This window comes from Falco rusticolus, chromosome 9 (assembly GCF_015220075.1).
Source record: "Falco rusticolus isolate bFalRus1 chromosome 9, bFalRus1.pri, whole genome shotgun sequence".
Classification (NCBI taxonomy): Eukaryota; Metazoa; Chordata; class Aves; order Falconiformes; family Falconidae; genus Falco; species Falco rusticolus.
The window spans coordinates 28,870,447-28,887,672 of NC_051195.1; the positions used below are offsets into that span (position 1 = coordinate 28,870,447).

General features: G+C 58.0%; 1 protein-coding gene across 1 annotated transcript in view; it reads left to right on the forward strand.

Moving 5' to 3' along the window:
* The first annotated feature begins 1,925 nt into the window (after positions 1 to 1,925).
* Positions 1,926 to 17,226, forward strand: part of SLIT1 (slit guidance ligand 1) — a 65,262-nt gene continuing 49,961 nt past the window's right edge. Inside the window, exons 1-4 of the mRNA XM_037400879.1 lie at positions 1,926 to 2,287; positions 14,650 to 14,721; positions 15,037 to 15,108; positions 15,757 to 15,828. Of these exons, the coding sequence (XP_037256776.1) occupies positions 2,085 to 2,287; positions 14,650 to 14,721; positions 15,037 to 15,108; positions 15,757 to 15,828 (419 nt within the window). The 5' untranslated portion in view covers positions 1,926 to 2,084. The remainder of the gene's footprint in view (positions 2,288 to 14,649; positions 14,722 to 15,036; positions 15,109 to 15,756; positions 15,829 to 17,226) is intronic.

A 17,226-nucleotide genomic window follows, 5' to 3' on the forward strand; every position in this document is an offset into this window, starting at 1 on the left:
CAAGTGCCTGCATAAGGGAGGAAACAAGATCCCTTGTCCTGTTCCTGCCTTCCTGCCAGCATCAGAGGTAAAGGGCGGGTTAGGAAGACTCCGCTCTGCTCTGCTGGCCAAGGGGCAAGGGGCAGTTTGGGAGGGAGGTGGGTTGCAAGCATCACACCAATAGCAACGAGCTTTGGGGAATGCTGAGCCACTAGGAAACAACTTTCGCTCCCCAAAATTCAGCTGAGGTCTTTGGCACAGGGCCTCTTCAGGTGCCATTGCCACCGAGGTCCCCCTCAGAGCCCCAGGGTGAGCTGTGGGGCACCTCTGCTGAAGCCATGCCAGCGAGGGGTCAGCTCCCAGAGTCCTGGGAAGCAGCTCATCTTCCTTGCTGTCAGGGCTGCTGGGTAGCAACAAGGAACAAACCCCTTTCATCCATCTCAGGCACAGCTTCCTCCTGGGATTGGGGCCAGAGGAAGGAGATGTCACGAAAATGCAGACAGATGATGGGAGCCTGCATTCGGGATGGGAAAGGGCTGCTGATCTGGGCCAAGCTGGTGCAACCCTGTGTGTGTGTGTGTGTGTGAGGTAGCCCTTGCTGGAGCGGGACCCATGCAGACACTTCCCTCTCACCCTTACTAAGGAGCTTGTGGAGCTCCATACGCACAGGGCATTGATTTAAGAGTCACAGCTGCCCCTGAGACCTGCCACTGTCCTTGAAAATACCTTGTTGGCTGGGGAAATGAGTGTGCGGTGGGGTGTCCTTGCTCACACACCTCTACTCCTGCTGCTGGAGCAATGCAACAGACTCCCACCTCCACTCCTTCCATGGGTTTCCTCTCTGAGGAGGACATTTACAGCAGTTGCAGCCAGCAGCCAGGGCTCTGCGGAGTATCTTAAAATGCCTGTTGGTTTTCTTAAGGACTCAGCTCTTGGAGCCATGGGGTTACAAGTGTTTCAGGTGTGCTTAATAAAAAGGTGACCAGCCCTCCCTGTTGCACCCTCCTGATTTGCATTTGCAGACCTTAGGAAAGAAAATGGAAGGTAATAAAATGAATGCAATACTCGCATTTCTGAAACGTCAAGTGTTTGGGGCCAAAGTCACCAGATTTCTTGGCTTCGCTTTTTGCATTGAAATAGATAAATTTTGCCTCTTTCTTCTCGGTGGATTGGCCACAAAGACATTTTTGTTACTTTATTTCTTAAGAAGTTCCCCCGAAAGGGGGAAGGACATAGCTAAGCCACAACCCGGACTTTTGGATTTGCTGTCTGTGTGTCAGGCAAAGAGCAAAGTGGAGATGCACGCCTGAGTCCCTGCTGTGTGCCGAGGTGCTTGGCCACCAGGTTCCCATGAGCAGACCAGGTACCATCTTGGCTGCCGAGTGCCAGCCTGCCGTGTGGTCCCCATGGGCCGCCGGGTCCCCACACTCACCTGGGCTCTGGATGATGGGGATGGGGCTCTGGGCTGCCAGGTGGGAGACAGGCCAAGGGTTCCTGGAACACACCAGGGGATGCAGAAGCTCTCGGCACCCCCCAAGGAGAGGTGGGAATGGTCTGCTGGCCGCTGCATGGTTCGCAGGCTGTTTCTCCGCTCTCTGCCAGTCCCTGGGGTCCTCCGCCCGCACGCCACCCACTCGCCTAGCTGCACCCCGGCATCCCGCAGCCGTCTCACGGCGGGGGGTCGGCTGGCCCGCGGGCCAACCCCGCTGTCCCGGGTGGGGGGACCGAGCCGGAGCCCACCTTGCTGCACGGCCGGGGCGGCGCTGAGCCCCGACGGCCCCGGCTACCGCGGTGCCGGTGCCCTGCCGGGCCGGGCCCGCTCCTAGCCCCGCAGCCGCCGGTGCCGGGGGCGCGGGGAGGGGCGGTGGCGGCGGCGGGGGGGCCCGTCGGGGCGGGCAGGGCGGGAGGGAGGAGCCAGCGCGGAGGCTGTGCCTGGGCTGCGGGATGGGGCGGCAGTGAGAGCGCCCGGGTGTGCGCCGACGGGGCTCTCGCCCCGGAGCCGAGCCGTACCGAGCCGCGCCGAGCCCAGCCCAGCCCCGCTCCTCTCCGCTCCGCTCCCCGGTGATGCGCGGCAGCCTGGCTGCCTAACCCCGCTGCCCGCTGCCATGGCGGCCCCGACCCCCGGGGGGGCGGCGGGGGTCCCGGCGGGGCTGCGGGCCGCCGCCTGGCTGCTGGCGTGCGCCGCGCTGTGCTGGGGCCGCGCCGCCGCCTGCCCGCCGCTCTGCGCCTGCAGCGGCACCACGGTGGACTGTCACGGCACGGCCCTGCGCGCCGTGCCCAAGAGCATCCCCCGCGGCACCGAGCGCCTGTGAGTACCGCCGCGCTTTGTCCGGCCCGGCGGGGGGGAGCGGCGGCCCGGGGCGGGTGCGAGAGCCCGGCAGGGTGCTGGGACCGGGTGCCTGTCCTGGGGGGTGCGTGTGCAAGTGCCCAGCGCGGGGGGTACATGTTTAAGAGCCTGTCGGGGTGTGGGCGTGTGTGCAGCAGCCTATCTGGGGGTGTGTGTGCAAGTGCCCGTCCAAGGGGGATGAGTGTGTCTGTTAAGCGGAGTACTTGTGCAAATGCCTGCCCGAAAGGTGCCTGTGCAAGGACTTGGTGGGGTGGGCGCATGTACAGCATCCCACTCGGTGGTGGGGTTGGGTGTGTGTAAAAGTGCCTGGCCAAGGCACGCGGGTGCAGGAGCCTGTTGGGTGGGTGTATGTGCATCATCCCCTCCATGGGAGGGGTGCAATAGCCTGTCAAGATGGGGAGCAGTGTGTGTGCAAGAGCCATCTGGGACAGTGTGCACGTCCAACCCTTCATCTGTAGGAGTAGTGCGCAAGGGGTCTGGCATGCACAAGAGCCTGTGTGTGCTGGTGTGTGTGCAAGCGTGCAGAGCAGGGTTTGGCTTAGAGCTGTGTCCGAGGGTGTGGGCTGCCCCAGCGGGGGACATTTGTACTGGGGCAGCCCAGAATGGGCTGCACATGTGGGGCTGTGTGCCCCATGGCAGGTGTGTGGCAGCCCCTGCTGTGACTTGTCATGGGGTACCCACATGTCTGGAGGGGTTGCCTCAGGGTCCCTGGCACTCCAAGACCCTACCCGTTCTGGGCACCCCTTTGTCCCTGAGAAGCCCTCCTGGGAGTGCTGCACATGGTGCTAGGATCAGGCCCCATTCCCCCACGCTCCCCTTGGGAACACTCCCAGTGTGACCAGCCTCCAGCTGTGCACACAACTCACCCAGCCCTGCCAGTCCCCTGTGCCTGCATGTTACTGCTCATCAAAGTCCCTGCCGCAACCCCAGGAGTGCTGGGGGTGTCTCTGGGTCTCTTGGCCGGACTCCTGTAAGAAAAGCTTTATTCTCACAGTCACGGTCCAGCCAGCTGCAGGGGTCCTGTGGTGCCCGCTGAGGTCCCCTGAGCAGGGTGCCCCTTTGCTGCTGCACCCAGCTGGGCAGATCTCCCTGCCTGGGGGCCCTGTGGCTGCACCAGGTCCCTGTTCCAGGGAGAGGGGCATGAGCTGAATATGTCCAACCCGCTGCTGGTACCAGGTTCCCAGCTTGCAGTTGTCCCCCATCCCGGCAGAAAAGCAGGGCTGTCCCCAGCCTCTCTTCTCTGCTGGGGGACAGCAGGTGCCCCATCCTAGGGCCTGTGGTGGAGCCTGGTGGCACAGTACCCCCTGCCCCCCAGCCCCAGCAGTGGGGCCAGGCTGCCCTGACATCCCCCGTGCAGCACGGGGAAACGTTGGGCTGCTGCCTCCTTGGGTGGCAGAGCTGCAGGATGGGTCCTGGGACAGCCACACACACGGTGTTTCTCCTGTCCGTGTGCTGTGCTGCCTCCGGTTACCGGTTACCGGGGGTTGATCGTGCCCTTTGCCTGCAGCTGGGGAGAGACCCCGCGGGCAGGGACCGCAGGCAGCCTGGCAGCTGCCAGCGCTGCACCCAGCATGCAGCACCGGGAGCTCTGCGGGACACTGCTTCAGTGGAGGTTTCTCTTCTCCCACCGTAATTATCCTCATACAAACGATGATTACCCAGCACGGCAACCAGGGTGCCGTGAGCTGTGGCCCCATAGAGCCGGTTTATGAGCTCTGAGACAGGAGCCCCCTTTCCTGTGTGCCCAGGGCGGGGGGGAAGGATTGCGCATAGCCTGCACCAGCCCTTTCCGCCCCTTGGGGAGCTCAGTGGGCTCCGCAGCATCAGCTCTCCACGCACCCGGGGGCAGGGTGCTGGGGAGCGCGGGCAGCGAGCCCCCGCCTCTGCCTGCCGGGCAGGTGCGCAGCACCACTCAGACGAGACGCTGCTGGAGTGGACTGATGAAGGATGCCCTTGGGTGGGTGTCTGGCTCCTGCCCTGCAGGGCATCTCTCCCCTCCGGCAGCGGATTCTGCTTGCTGTCTTCTGTTCTGCCTCCACTGCCCTGGTCTTCCATGTCTGTCACCACTCGGTGACACTGGGTTTTCTGTCTGTTCATGCAGCTGCCGATGCCAGATCTGCTGGCTGGGTTGAGCTAGATGTGCTGCTCTCTCACGGGTGTTGTCTGCTGGATAACTACTTCCCACTGTGTTGCACGCCCTTGCAGGTGCTTGAGGGTGTCTGTGCAGAGCAAGTCTGTCTCTGAGCAGTGAATTCCTGCTGTAACAGCTTGTAAGCGAGTTCGAGCTCTCTGTAAAGAGGCTGCAACCTCGCAGTCTCCAGCTTCTCACTGCTTGATGGAGCAGGGTCAGCTAGCAACCGCCGGGGAGCCTGCAGTAGGGTCTGTGCTTGGGACTCGCTGTCTCCAGGGGCTGGCTTTCTTTGGGAAGCCAGCAACCTCTTATTTGTGCCCTCCGCTGCCTGCAGAGCTCCAGGATTTTTCCCAAGCCCTGAGATGCACAGGATGAGCAATGCCGACCTCACCATGTGTCCCACAGTGCTGGTGAGCAGTGGTGTCCCCGCTGTCATGTTTCCCACCTGTTGCATGCCTGCAGTTTTGTGGGGCAGCCAGCATGGTGTTTGGAGGCTCCAGGCTTTCCCCGGGCTCCCAGCTGGGTGAGCCTCGTGGTGGCATGGGCTGAACCCCTGGACAGGGCAGCACTGCTGCTGTGGCCACGCATGCTGGCACTGCCAAAGTCATCCTGGGGACTCGGACAGCAGCATCCTGTGGTGAGGTCTGAGCTCCATCGCTTTTGAAATACACCCTTTTGCTTTAAAGAAGGGGGAATGATTTGCTCTGTGGAGTCACTGCAGCTGTGGATAATCATGGGCTGGGGAGAAACTGTCTTCTGCTTGAAGGTTTTGTCTGTGATGTCTCCCAAGTGCTGTGCTGCTGATGCAGGGAAAGGGCTGGAGACATCTCTAGGGTGGCTGCATGGGGGGACACAGGACCACTCTTTCCTCGCAACAGGGCACAGCACATCACTCCTGAAGTGCCTTCTAGTCTGCAACCCGACGTAAACACCAGTCGGTGCCTGCACCCTCCCCCTGCCTGGATCAGGCACTGAGCGGAGAGGCTTATGCTGCAGCAAGGCGGGAAGCCGCAAAATCTCCGGGCACTTTGCAAGGCTGCCTGTGCTCCTGCCTACGCCTCTGGCAAGCATGATAGAGCAGGTCCTGGAGGCATCGTAGGCAGGATGGAGTGATAATCCTCCAGCTCTACAGTGTTATCTGCTACTGGGAGTCCCTCAGGTCTCAGCCTCTGGAGAAGAGCCGTGGGAGAGGGGCACAGTTCCCTTTCCCATTTGCTTGCTTTCCTTTCTTTCTTTCTTTGAAAGTGCCTCTGAAGAGCAGATTGCCCTGTTGGGGCGATGGGTCACTCTCCCCATGCAAGCAGGATCGGTACAAATTTGCCACTGTCAAATGGCTGTTTCCAGCCCAGGTCTTTGCTTGTGAGGAGCGAATGAGCTTGATGGTATTGCACTTGCTCCTGCTTTTGGAGTTTTCAGCTGACAGCTGAAAATTGCACCACTCACCCCTTTTGCCTCCTCTCTGGTGTGCTGAACACCCTCCGTCTCACTGTTCGCTGGGCAATGCCCCTCTCCCTGACGTGGGGGGCAGCAGAGCTGAGTTTGGGGGTCTCCATTACTGCATCCCCCTTGGCTCCTTCTTCCCCCTCCCAGAGTCCCTGCCCTCAGCATTGGAAGGGGCTCCCGTTTGCCTTGTTCCCCCAGCCTGGGGTTTGCTTGTGCTGAAATGGGCCTCATCCAGACCACAGCAAGCTCTGCCATCTCCCCCGATCTGTGTTGGCAGAGGAAGGGGGTGCTGAGCTCCAGCCTTTGGATGCTGGATCGCAATGCTGGGGTGGCTGCACCTGAAGCACACTCGCGTGCTGCCTAACCATCCCCTGCCGAAATTACAGCAGCGAGCTCTTGTTCAGAGCATATTTAATTCATGCACCTGCATCTCCCTCTAGCTGGTTAATCAAAATAACTTGCAGCGGCAAGGCTGGTGTATCGCAGCAGCACTCATGCATTCAAGACCGGTTATTGGGCTGTGCCTTCTTGGGGGATTTGGGGGAATGTTAATTCTTAGGAAGCACCTTGAAGGGGTCAACCTCACTCCTTCCTGAGGTGCCTGGGCAAGTTTTCTGTGTTGCAGTTGGTCAGGCTGGTTGCAGAGGCAGTGAGGGGGTGTGCAGGCTCTGCAGAGCTCTGGGGCAGTATGCAAGACTGATATCCAGCTGGGATAGTGCTCAGCCAGCACCGTTGCCCTCGGCTCTCGGGAAAGCCTGTGCTGGGCACTGGGAGGATGCGGGCTGGCTGGGGAAGGCAGCCTGCTCAGCCCGCTGTGGTAGCTTCCTTGGGAGCCTTCCCGGACAGAGGAAATTTGCAATTCTATTCCAATTTCTCCCTTCAGCTACGTCCAAGGCAGATGCTGTCTATATATTGCCATGGTAACGCTGTGTTCTCGCTCTCCATGGAATTGCATGCTGGAAAAATATTAGTTTAAAAAACTATGTCGTGTTTGTATTGACTGGAGCTGAGGCTGATAGTGGAGGATCTATTGTCCCCTGGTTGGGAAAAGTCACCAGTAACAGGCAATAAAGCCAGGCGGATTGGCCTCTGGTGACCACTTCTCACCCCGCACAGCAATTGCTTCCCTATAAACCCTTCTCTGGCTCTGTTTTATTGCATCCTTTCAAATAGATATTTTTGCCTTAAATGTGCTGCCACTTTGCTCCTCCAGGGTGATGCATTGTGCTGCCAGCAATTCCTCACCACTGAGGTGGGAGTGAGGAGAGGGAATTGTTCCTGGCTTTAATTGTGTGTCTCTCACATGCACCTTCAAATGCCATCGCTGCTGCCGCCCGCTGTCCTCACAGCCTGCAGCCATGGGGTGAGCTGGGCATGGTGGCAATGTTGCTGGTGCAGGATGGTACCCCATGCACACGCACGCAGAGAAATGACCTAGCTGACTTATTACAGGACATGCATTTGCTCTGAGTTTCGTGCTCACCTACTTCATTGTTCCCTACTGAACCTCCGGCCAGCAGAAGAGCCAGGCAGCTATAAAATGCAAAGGATGCTGGAGAAACCCCTGTGTGGGAGCAGAGCCCGCAGCCCAGGGGAACAGAGGGGATTCAGACTGCCACCAAGGTGGTGTGGGCAGGGAAAGGGTGTCCCACCTGCAGAAAGGTGTATGAGCCCGTGACCTGCATTGAGAGGGATTTTTCCTGCCTCCTTGCTCTGCTTTGCTCCCCGGGGAGCTGGCACAGGCAGGCAAGGCGAGCACTGGAGCAGGACATGTGCGTTGTGTGCGTGCACAGGAGGGTGAGGTGGGCAACCAAGGAGCCTGTCTTTGTCTCACATCCGAGTCCTTCATGGTTCCTTGCCTGCTCCAGAGGTACTTAGTGCCGCAGATGCATCCTCTTTATTTTGGTAGCAATAAAGATAACCCTTCATAAAACCTGAAAGGCAAGGAGATATTTCTGTGCATGTTTTGCTGAAAGGCAATAAAAAAACCAGTTGTGCATTAGCAAATGGCCCCGTCCTGGGGGATGTCAGACCCAGATCACTGCTCCCTGGCAGGCTTCCAGTGTGAGTAGCTCCAAGGCCAGCTCTGGCAGCTGGCCCCTGTCCCCACTTGGGGGACATCCAGGGACGGCTGCAGTGGTGGGAGCGGCGAGCAGAGGTTTTCCTCCTGTATGGCACCAGGCTGCAGTTAGCAATGGGGGCAGTAAGATGGGACGGACAGTTTGTAGCCTGGTCATTAGGGTCGCAGTGCTTCTGGAAGTGGGAAGGGAATGAGGTGGGATGGAGGAAACCCCTCTGTGGTGCTGGTGCAGGGTTGGTCCCAGGCTGTCCCCTCTGGGACCATCTCAGGCTTCCCTGCCACATGCAGGCTCTGAAGCTGTGCTGAGTATCTGCTTTCCTGGCATGCATTTTGGATGCACTTGCTGCTCAAAATAGCAGAGGCAAGTGTCCTATGGGGGAGAGAGGCTGCTAGGAGGAGGAAGATCAGAAAAAAGGGAAGATTAATTTTTCAAACGATGCAGCTGAGGAGCAGCCCTGGGCACCAGGAGTGGGAGAAGATGTAAGCTCCTGGCTCTGGATATTTCTCAGCAGGAAGAAGCCCCAGCTTCAAAATGGAATGCTCCTGGAGACCCAGCTGGTCTGGGGTCGAGCAGGCATCTGTAACCGAGCAGTTTGGGTGCGCTTGTCTTACCATCCCTGCTGTGAGCTGCTCCAGAAGGGATGAGCAAAGGCGATTTGCTGAGGAAGATGCAAGGTGGATTGAGCCTCAATCTGCTGAGTGGCGGGACAAAGGGAAGCAGAGGAGCCATGGGAGCAGGGATACTCCTTGCCAGGCTACTCAGCACAGCACAAAAATCCAAATTTTGGGGGTATCCCGGCCACTCTGTTTTCTTGGCTGAGCCTCAGTTTCCCCATTTGTGAATCAGAAATGACCTGCTGCCTTTTCTCTGTCACACCAGGGTTGAGGGAAGTGATTTGTTTATTTTTAAACTGAGGTGACACCATGATGCTGCGTGAGCTTAAAGCTTTCCCTGACTGCCAGCCACTAATGGCTGTGGCATGAAAACCCTAGAGAGAAGTTAGGAAGAGCAGAAAGCCTTCGGGATCCTCACTGTTACTTGCACAATCAATGCTGTTTGTAATGCTTAAAAATTTATTGTGATGCTAACCTGCTTTAGTACCTCATAAAAGCTTATGGAGCCTCCTGTGCTCTGGGGGCCCACGCTGTGCTTGGGGCTGGGTTCCCCTTCAGCTAAGGGCAGTTGTTCTGAGCTGAGCCCGAATAGCACATTGCTGCTGTTGGAGCTCTCCACTTTGGGTGCATCACCCTGCAGGTGCCTGGAGGGGGTGTGGGGGTGCTGGCAAGGCGTTCACCCTGGGGTGTATGGCACCCTTAAAGGGACTTTGATGAATCCCATGGGCACCCTCACTCTGTCTTGAAGGATCTAGTCAGGGCAGGGATAGGAAGGAATAGGAGGAGAAGGTGCTGAGCTGCTTGTGCAGCTGTGTCAGCCCAGGGTGTGGGTGCCCAGTGCCCCCTCCCTGAGCAGCAAGCAGCAGCACCCTGTACCCTGCTTGCACCTCGGAGGGGATGGGGTTAGCATCGAGCCATGCCCTCATGGGCTGCATGGAGCTGGCAGATGTGATGAGCATCCCTCCATGCTGGTGCTGGGGGGCACCAGCTCTCCAGGGACTGGAAAGGCTTTGCCCTGCCTTTCACTGCTGGGGCAGCTCAGTGAGCCTGTGCTGGGACTTGATTACATTCAAGCAGCCGAATGAAATCTTCAGACTTGAAAAATGCAATAAAAGTATAGGATGAGAGGTTGCAGCTGCTCTGTCCCCCCGGTGCTGAGCGCAGGGGTCAGTCCAGGGTCTAAGCCTTGTCCATGTTTCCATTAGCAGTCTGCGTGATGGGACACAAGCTGCTTATGACATTTGCAGATGCCACCAGGCTGGGAGAAGTGCAAGAGGGCTGGAGGACAGGCTGAGATTTCGAAGTGGTGTTGGCGAGCAGAAGGAATGGGCTGACAAAAAAGGTTGCTGTTGCCTGGGGACTTGAGGAAGGTGTTTGATGAGAGGGCATCACCAACAGCACAGATGTGGGACGGGAGCACAAGTCGAGTGGGTCCTGCCCCTGCAAGGCAGAGAGACCCCGAGAGAAGGCTGTGTCCCTAGTGGTGGGGGCTTGTTCGGGAGAACAGGACTGGGAGACAAGACCTGCCTGGGCAAGGGAGCAGCCTGGTGTCTGCACCGTGGTGGCCGGAGCAGGCAGGGATGGGGTTCATCTGCAGCAGGAGGGGTTCAGGTCAGAGTCTGGGAAATGGTCCTTGAGGCAGGAGCAGTGGTATGCTGGAATAGGGTGTGGGGGAGTGTCAGTCCCTGTCCCTGAAAGAGCTATGTATGCATCTGTCAGGATTGATGGAGGGCTGCAGAGATACTGCTATGGGGTGCATGACCTTGCAGCCTTCTTTTCTCTGCTTCCCTGATCATTGTCTGGCACTGCTGGCTCCAGCTGGGGTTAGGGCTCTGGGATGACGGCTACAGAGCCACTGGGAGGGGAGCTGTGACCCTAGGTCCCCTGAGCCAAGGGCAGGAACAGCAGGGCAATGGGGACCATGGAAGGTGCGATGCATCATACGAACAATGCAACTGCCGTGCTGGGCACCAGGTCAGTGGTGGCCCTTGGAGTGGGGACCACAGGAGCATGGGTGGCTGCAGGCATTGCTGGCATCGAACACCTTCTCCACCAGCCCCTGCAGTCACTGCCTGGGTGCTGTGGGTACCCACACTATGCTGGTGCTGATGGGGCCGGGACACATTTCTCCACTTGTGGGTGCAAATGCAGGGTTTTGTCTTGCAGACTTTCCCTCTGCCTTCTTAAAAGCAGGAGTCTGGGGAGCACAGCAATTAGGAATTCTGCCTTGGTGGGAGAGCAGAGCTGAGCTGAGCACAAGGACAGGAGTCAAGTGTGTGCCGAATAGCTGATGCTTTGCAGTGGAGTACAGATAGTGGGATTGTGCTGTCGGCTCCTTCTCCTTCCCGCTCCTGATAAATCAGTGCCCAGGGAAATATCACTCATGTTGGCTGTATTTAATAAATTACCTCTCAGCATTTGCACTCTCTGAGGTTGTTACTGAGTTAGTGTAGCTCTAAACCCTGCAAAGGGAAAAGACGCATCAGACCCTCCCAGGAACGGAATAAGCCATCCAAAGCTAGAAACCAAATATAAACGCAGACTATGCAAATCCAGTCTAACGAACCCTGCTGCAGCACAGACATCCCATCTGGGAGTAGGATGATCCACAAGCAACATAGGAAAGGGACTGCTTGTTTTAATGACTTTCCTCTTCCCAGGGAGAAAGGGAGGCAGGGGTTCTGAAACTTGAAGGTTGCAAATGAAAATTCTTTCTCCAGTGAGATCTGGGGTGCTGGAGGGCATCCTGGATGAACGTGAGGATGCTTTCTGCATTAACCCCTATGGATTAACAGGGAAAAAGCACACCCTGCATCTCTACTTTCAAATCACAGTCCAGAAATGCAACCAATCTGCCAGGCAGCTCCCCAGACACAGCAGTCCTTATTGAAGCTCTGCTGTGTGGGGCAGGGCAGGGTGTTTCACTTCACTAGGAAAGGGCACAGAGGCAGCGGGTGAGCAGCTGAGCAGCGGGGATCTGGCTTTCTGGGCACAGCAAACTGTAATTTATCTCCGTGAGGAACTGAAGGGGGTTTAGAAGGGGGAGAAAATGGCACAAAGTTAAATAGCAGTGTTGCCTCGGCATCCTTACAAATAAGCTTTACCTGCTGTTCATTCCCATCTTGGTTGCAAAGGCCATCATTTACCCAAACAAAGGCAAGGGGGAATGCTGAGAACAGTTCTCAGGGAGCATGCAGGGCCAGTCCCCGAGGGAGCTGTGATGGGGCCCTGGGACACTGCCCTGCTGGGGGACAGTGCAGCCCCAGTGCTGGAGCTCCCTGAGGATGCTCAGAGAGCGTGCAGGGAGTGGAAGCTGGGCTGGGCAGCACAGTTGCCCCCCGGGGTGGTCTGTCCCCAGGGCAGTGCATCCTGCTTGTGCCTCCTGGTGTTGAAAATGTTCAGGCTGCTTTGTCCCAGGAGGTGCCTGGTCTGGGCTTGTGGAGGGAGTGGTTGTGTCCAGTCCCTGGCTCTTTGGTTTTGCTGCATGTATCCACGCTGCTTGGCCTGTGCTCTGCCTCTGGCTAAGGCTCTGGGGTGCTGGTGCTCTGAGGACCCCAGAGGTGTCCGAGCCCACCTGGAGCTTTGCAGGCTGAGGTGTAAGTTTTGCCTTTCAGATTGAGCAGTTTTTAAATCAAGCCTCTCTGCTCTCTCTGTCTGCAATACCGGAGATTTTCTAACTTCCACTTGCACATTTGCAGCCCAAGTAATGTTAGGTGTGTTTAAAAGAAGGCAACATGGGGACCCTCGTTTGCCAGGAGCTGGGATGGGTGCTGTTACCTCCAGCATAGCCCTGGGGAGCTCCCAGGCAATCTGCTTTGGCCAGGACCCTTTAGGACATTTGGAGAAAACCACTCCCAAAGCCGGGGTTTCTCCGTGCCCTTAGCTGACCCCAAGGCTGTGGTCCATCAGGAGGTGGGCACACATCTGCATGTACCGAGGCACCCCTCTTGCAGTAACAGAGGTCCCTAACATGCATGACCCGCTTCAGTGCTTCATGCCCGGGACTTACAGCCTGGCTGTGGGTTTTGCTCCCTGGGAGCGGGGCAGGACTGAGCCCTGCAGCGTGCGATCTTGCGGGTTGGAGCCCCATCCCCGGCAGCCAGATGTGCAGGCTGCGTGCTGGCCGCATGGGGAGCGGGGAGAGCCGTGGGGCTGCAGAGCCCGAGCACGGGTTTCGGTTTAATCGCTGGGGCCGGGCAACTTCTATTCATTCCCGCTTGCATTCATCTGCGTCCTAGTAACGTGCTCTCCCAACCTCCTTCCCAACACAGGCACACACGGCCGGATAATGGCAGGGGCCCGGCAATCTCGGCGCTGAATAGCGGTGTAATTAGGAGCCTATAATGGCGAGCTGGAACTCATTAGCCATTATCAGCCATTTCAGCAGGACAATGGCAGCACCCCGGGGTGCGCGGCTGCGCGGGCTGCACCGGGCGGCCCTGCACGCTGCTCAGCAGCTCCGGGGCCAGCCTGCCACTGACCTCGGCCCCTCGCATGGCCGCAGAGCCCGGGGAGGGAGACTTGGGCTCTGACTGGGAATGACGGACTTTGTGTTCAGCCCGTGGTGTGCTGTGGGGTGTTACAGCTCGCTGGTCCTGCTGCCGGGGCTGGGGGGGTTGTAGAGCCCTGGGTGCTGGAGTCCTGCCCAGGCACCGCGACCTGCTCCGGGGTGGCACCCTCCTGCTTCTCCCCTGCCCTGGCTCTAGCAGCTTGTCCTTTCCTTGACTACCTCCTGCTCCTGTAGTTTATTTATTTTCCTCTGTATTTCTGTGTCTGTATTCAGTGCAGGCAGCGGGTCTCCAGCATGGGAGCCCTCCCTGGGCTGTCTGTTTGCGTGGGCATCCTCTGTCCCCAGCCCATGCCGTGGGCAGATCGGCCTCCTGGCAAGGAGCAAACACTGGTGTGCTCTGTGCTGCTGAGGGGGGAGGCTCTCTCCTGCCACTGGGTGCTGCACAGGGACCTCCAGCTCTGCAGACTGTGGGCCCCAGGGCTTATGGTCCCGCTCTCCCTGCAGTGCTCTCAGCCCGTAATGTGAAAGGCACTGCAAAGCTGGGACTGCGAAGCGCAAATCTCTGCAGTTCCCGGCTCAACATATTTTAAAGCAGGATAATCCTAGCAGGGGCACACTGGAGAGCATGGTGGGGGGAAGACGGGGAGGTGTAGCTGGCAGGCTGGGAGCAGAGTCCCTGCCATGTGTGGGTCCAGCAGTGGGGTACACCTTGCCCTGGTGCTGAGCTGAGCCTGGGCAGGACAGCAGCCATGGGATGGGTGTAGGCATCCCACGGGCTGCCTTCTCCTCTTATTTCCACCGGTGGAGTGAGCAAGCTGAGACAGCATCTTCTGGCTAGAGAGCCTGTCCCTGTGCTCACCCAGGGCTTTTTGCATGAAAGAGCGATGCCAGGAGAAGCAGCTTGTCCTGTGCAAGTGTCTCTTGGCAGGTGAAACTTGAAGTATGGCTTATTCTCCAGGCAGAAGGTGTGAGATGGCTGCTCACTGAACCAGTCATGATGCATGTGGGTGACTGGCAGCTAGGTGTTTGGAGGGATCCTGCTTTTCTGAGGGACACCTGTTTGCTTTCTTACTACCCCTGCCCTCTCTAAGCTGCTCTGTGTGTTTGTTATGACTCTACCAGGTGTTTGCTGCATTTCCAGAGTGGGGTAATGTGCATCCAGCCAGGCAGATGCTGGTGTCACTGGGCTGCTTATTGCATTGCTGGGGGCTCTGGGGCTTCTGTCCCAAGAGCGGCATCCAGCGTGGACACAGGGAGATGGGGTTGCTGGGCAGCTCCTGCCCCTCACTGCTTTATGGTCCATGAAAGATGCCAGCTTACATACCCCTGGCCAGCCAGACTTCATGTACCCAGTGCTGCTGGCCATTGAGTCCTCTTCAGAGCCTGCTGCCAGCCCTGCCATTCCCAGTGAGGGGCACAGAAATGCAGCAGGCACTGCTGTCCTTTGGGCCCTGTCTGCCCTTTTTGGGGAGCTACTGGGGAGCCCCAGTGCCTGGCCACCTCCTGAGCACTTCCTTGCTGATCTCTGCCTCTTCTCTCCACAGCGAGCTCAACGGCAACAACATCACGCGGATCAACAAGAACGACTTTGCTGGGCTGAAGCAGCTCCGTGTCCTGTGAGTTCCTGACAAGGGACCAGCTGCCTCAACCTTGGTGGCCCCCCTGCTTGGCTTGTGACCCCTCCTGGGGCTGGCAGAGATGCTCTTGAGCCCTTTTCCTGGGTATCTGGCAGTGGGGCTGGAGGGCATCTGCCCTGGGCTGAGCATGGTGGGCTTCCAACCAGGAATGAGCGGGGAGAAGGAGGCTGGGTTGGGTTGAGGGGGTGGCAGAAGCATGGTGGCCCTGGGTCTGGAGGAGCATCAGGGACATGGCCAGTGAGATGGGGGTGCTGGGGACCACCTTTCCAGAAAGCTGACCCCTTCTCTCCACAGGCAGCTGATGGAAAACCAGATCAGTGCAGTGGAGCGTGGGGCGTTCGATGACATGAAGGAGCTGGAGCGGCTGTGAGTGCCTGGGCACGGAGGCGGGTTGGTGAGGGCCGACAGGTTTAGTCGCAGAAAGCATCCTTTCCTTTTTGCCTTAAACCATAATGTATCGGTGCTGCCTGACTTCAAACAGCTTCTCTGCTGCGCAGCGGCAGTATTTTACAGTGTGGGAAGCAAACCTATTTCTGTTTCCATAGATCTTAAAAGTCCTTTCTGATGCTTTTGGGGTGAGGGGCAGGTTAAACACAAATCACTCTTACTGCTATCAGCTGTGTCCTGTGTTAGCGAGGGAGCTGTAAGTTCCAGTCCAGTACTCAGTAAAGTAGCTCAACAGTTTAAAAATCCCGAGCTGCTCAAGCAAATAGGAAGAGCTGAGCGAGCAGCAGGTTAACAGCACAGTTAAGCAGCAATCAGCAGTTAACAGCTTGGAGTCCTGTCTGTATGTAATTACAACATTGCGAGTAAGTCTATTACTGCCCTGTTGGTTGCCCCCGCTTGGTAGTGCCATGAGCAGGACAGGGATTTTCGTTCTAGGTAGGATGCTCTGCTCTAATGGCTCCTCTGAGTGAGCTAAAGCATCCAGCTGTGCCTGGAGCTGCCAGCTGGGTTGCAGGTGGGGTGATTGCTTTTCCCCTGAAACCCTAACCCTTTCCTCCCTCCCTGTAGACGGCTGAACCGCAACCAGCTGCACACCCTGCCTGAGCTCCTCTTCCAGAACAACCAGGCACTGTTGCGGCTGTAAGTACCCTCCGTGCCGGTGGGGCTCACCTGCCTGGCTGTGGCATGGGGCTGCTGTGGGGTTTGGAGGGGCACTGACGTCCCCAGAGGGTGCTGCTTCTGGGGAGCTGTGCTGGTGGTTACTGGTGTCTTGTCCCAGCAAGTCCCTGGAGCGTGGCGGGGAATGCACCCTGTTTCTGAGAGACCCCAGCACGCAGTACGGCAGGGAATCAGCTTTGCCTTGTGGAAGACCTGAGACCAGTGCTGTTAAAGACTGTTAAACATCCTTGCAGTGCATGGGGATGTGGGAGGAGGTGCTGGCAGTTTGGGCTGGCATCACCGAGCTGGGCTGTGCCTGCACAGTGCCAGTTGCAGAGGTGTTGCGAGCCCTGCAGCCTCCTCTCTGGGTGTGGATCACAGGCTCTGGAGCAGGGTGTCCTTCCTTACGCTCTAGACTGAGTTGTCATGAAGGGAGGGTGGAAGAGGGTGTCCCCAAGGGGGTTGCATCCTGCCCAGAGACCTCTGCAGGGCGCAGAGTGCTCCACGGCCCTGCTCTAGACCTGCCTTTCTGGCGGTATCTGGGGCAGCCTGGGGAAGGTGGGGGGAAAGCCCTGCACGGGGCTGATCCAGCCCCTTGTGCCTGCTGCCCCCTCCCCACACAATCCTGCCTGCCCCCACATCTGCCTGTCCCTCTGCACCTACAGAAACAGCCCCAAGGACTTTCTCTTGTCGCGCAAGCCCCAGTTCTGCAGACCCCTCTGCTCCTCCTCTCTGTGCAGCAGCAGGCTGCCTGGGGAGGGCTGCTGGGGTTTTGATAAATATTCTCTTTTCCATATTGGCTTTTCCTTGCCTGGGGCTGCTTTGCTCGGGCAATGGTGCTGTCGGCAGTGCCAGCATTGTTCAAACTGCAGGAAATCATCTTACCAAAGAATTTACCAGCTCTCAGCTATGTCAGGCACCATGTACATCTGGAAGCCATGAGGAGGAGAGGGGGCACGCCAGACTGAACCTGGGTGCTCTCCACAGCTTGGAGAATGTGCTTATACCCTATGGCTGATTTACAGTGCATAGGAGCAGGGCAGTTGTGGCTGGGACACGAGCTCTCTGCTTACTGCATCTTGTGTCTCCATTTCTCAGCTGTGAAATGAGGATGCTACATCCCTGCCGGGGCAGGGTAGGAGTGGATGAAGTAGCTGAATGGGCCGAGACATTGCCAGGACAGGCATGGCCGTGTCAGGGCCAGGCAGCCCTGCCTGCGCAGGCAGGCTGTGGCTGAGCTGTTTTGCTCGGCAGTGATGCCATTTTCTTCCGACCGTGCCAGGGAGTCAGTCCCAGAGTCCAGCCGGAGGCGGTGTAATGAAGGGTTAAAACACCGTGTGGGTTGCCAGCATGGGATGTGTGAAACGGTGGACTGGTGCC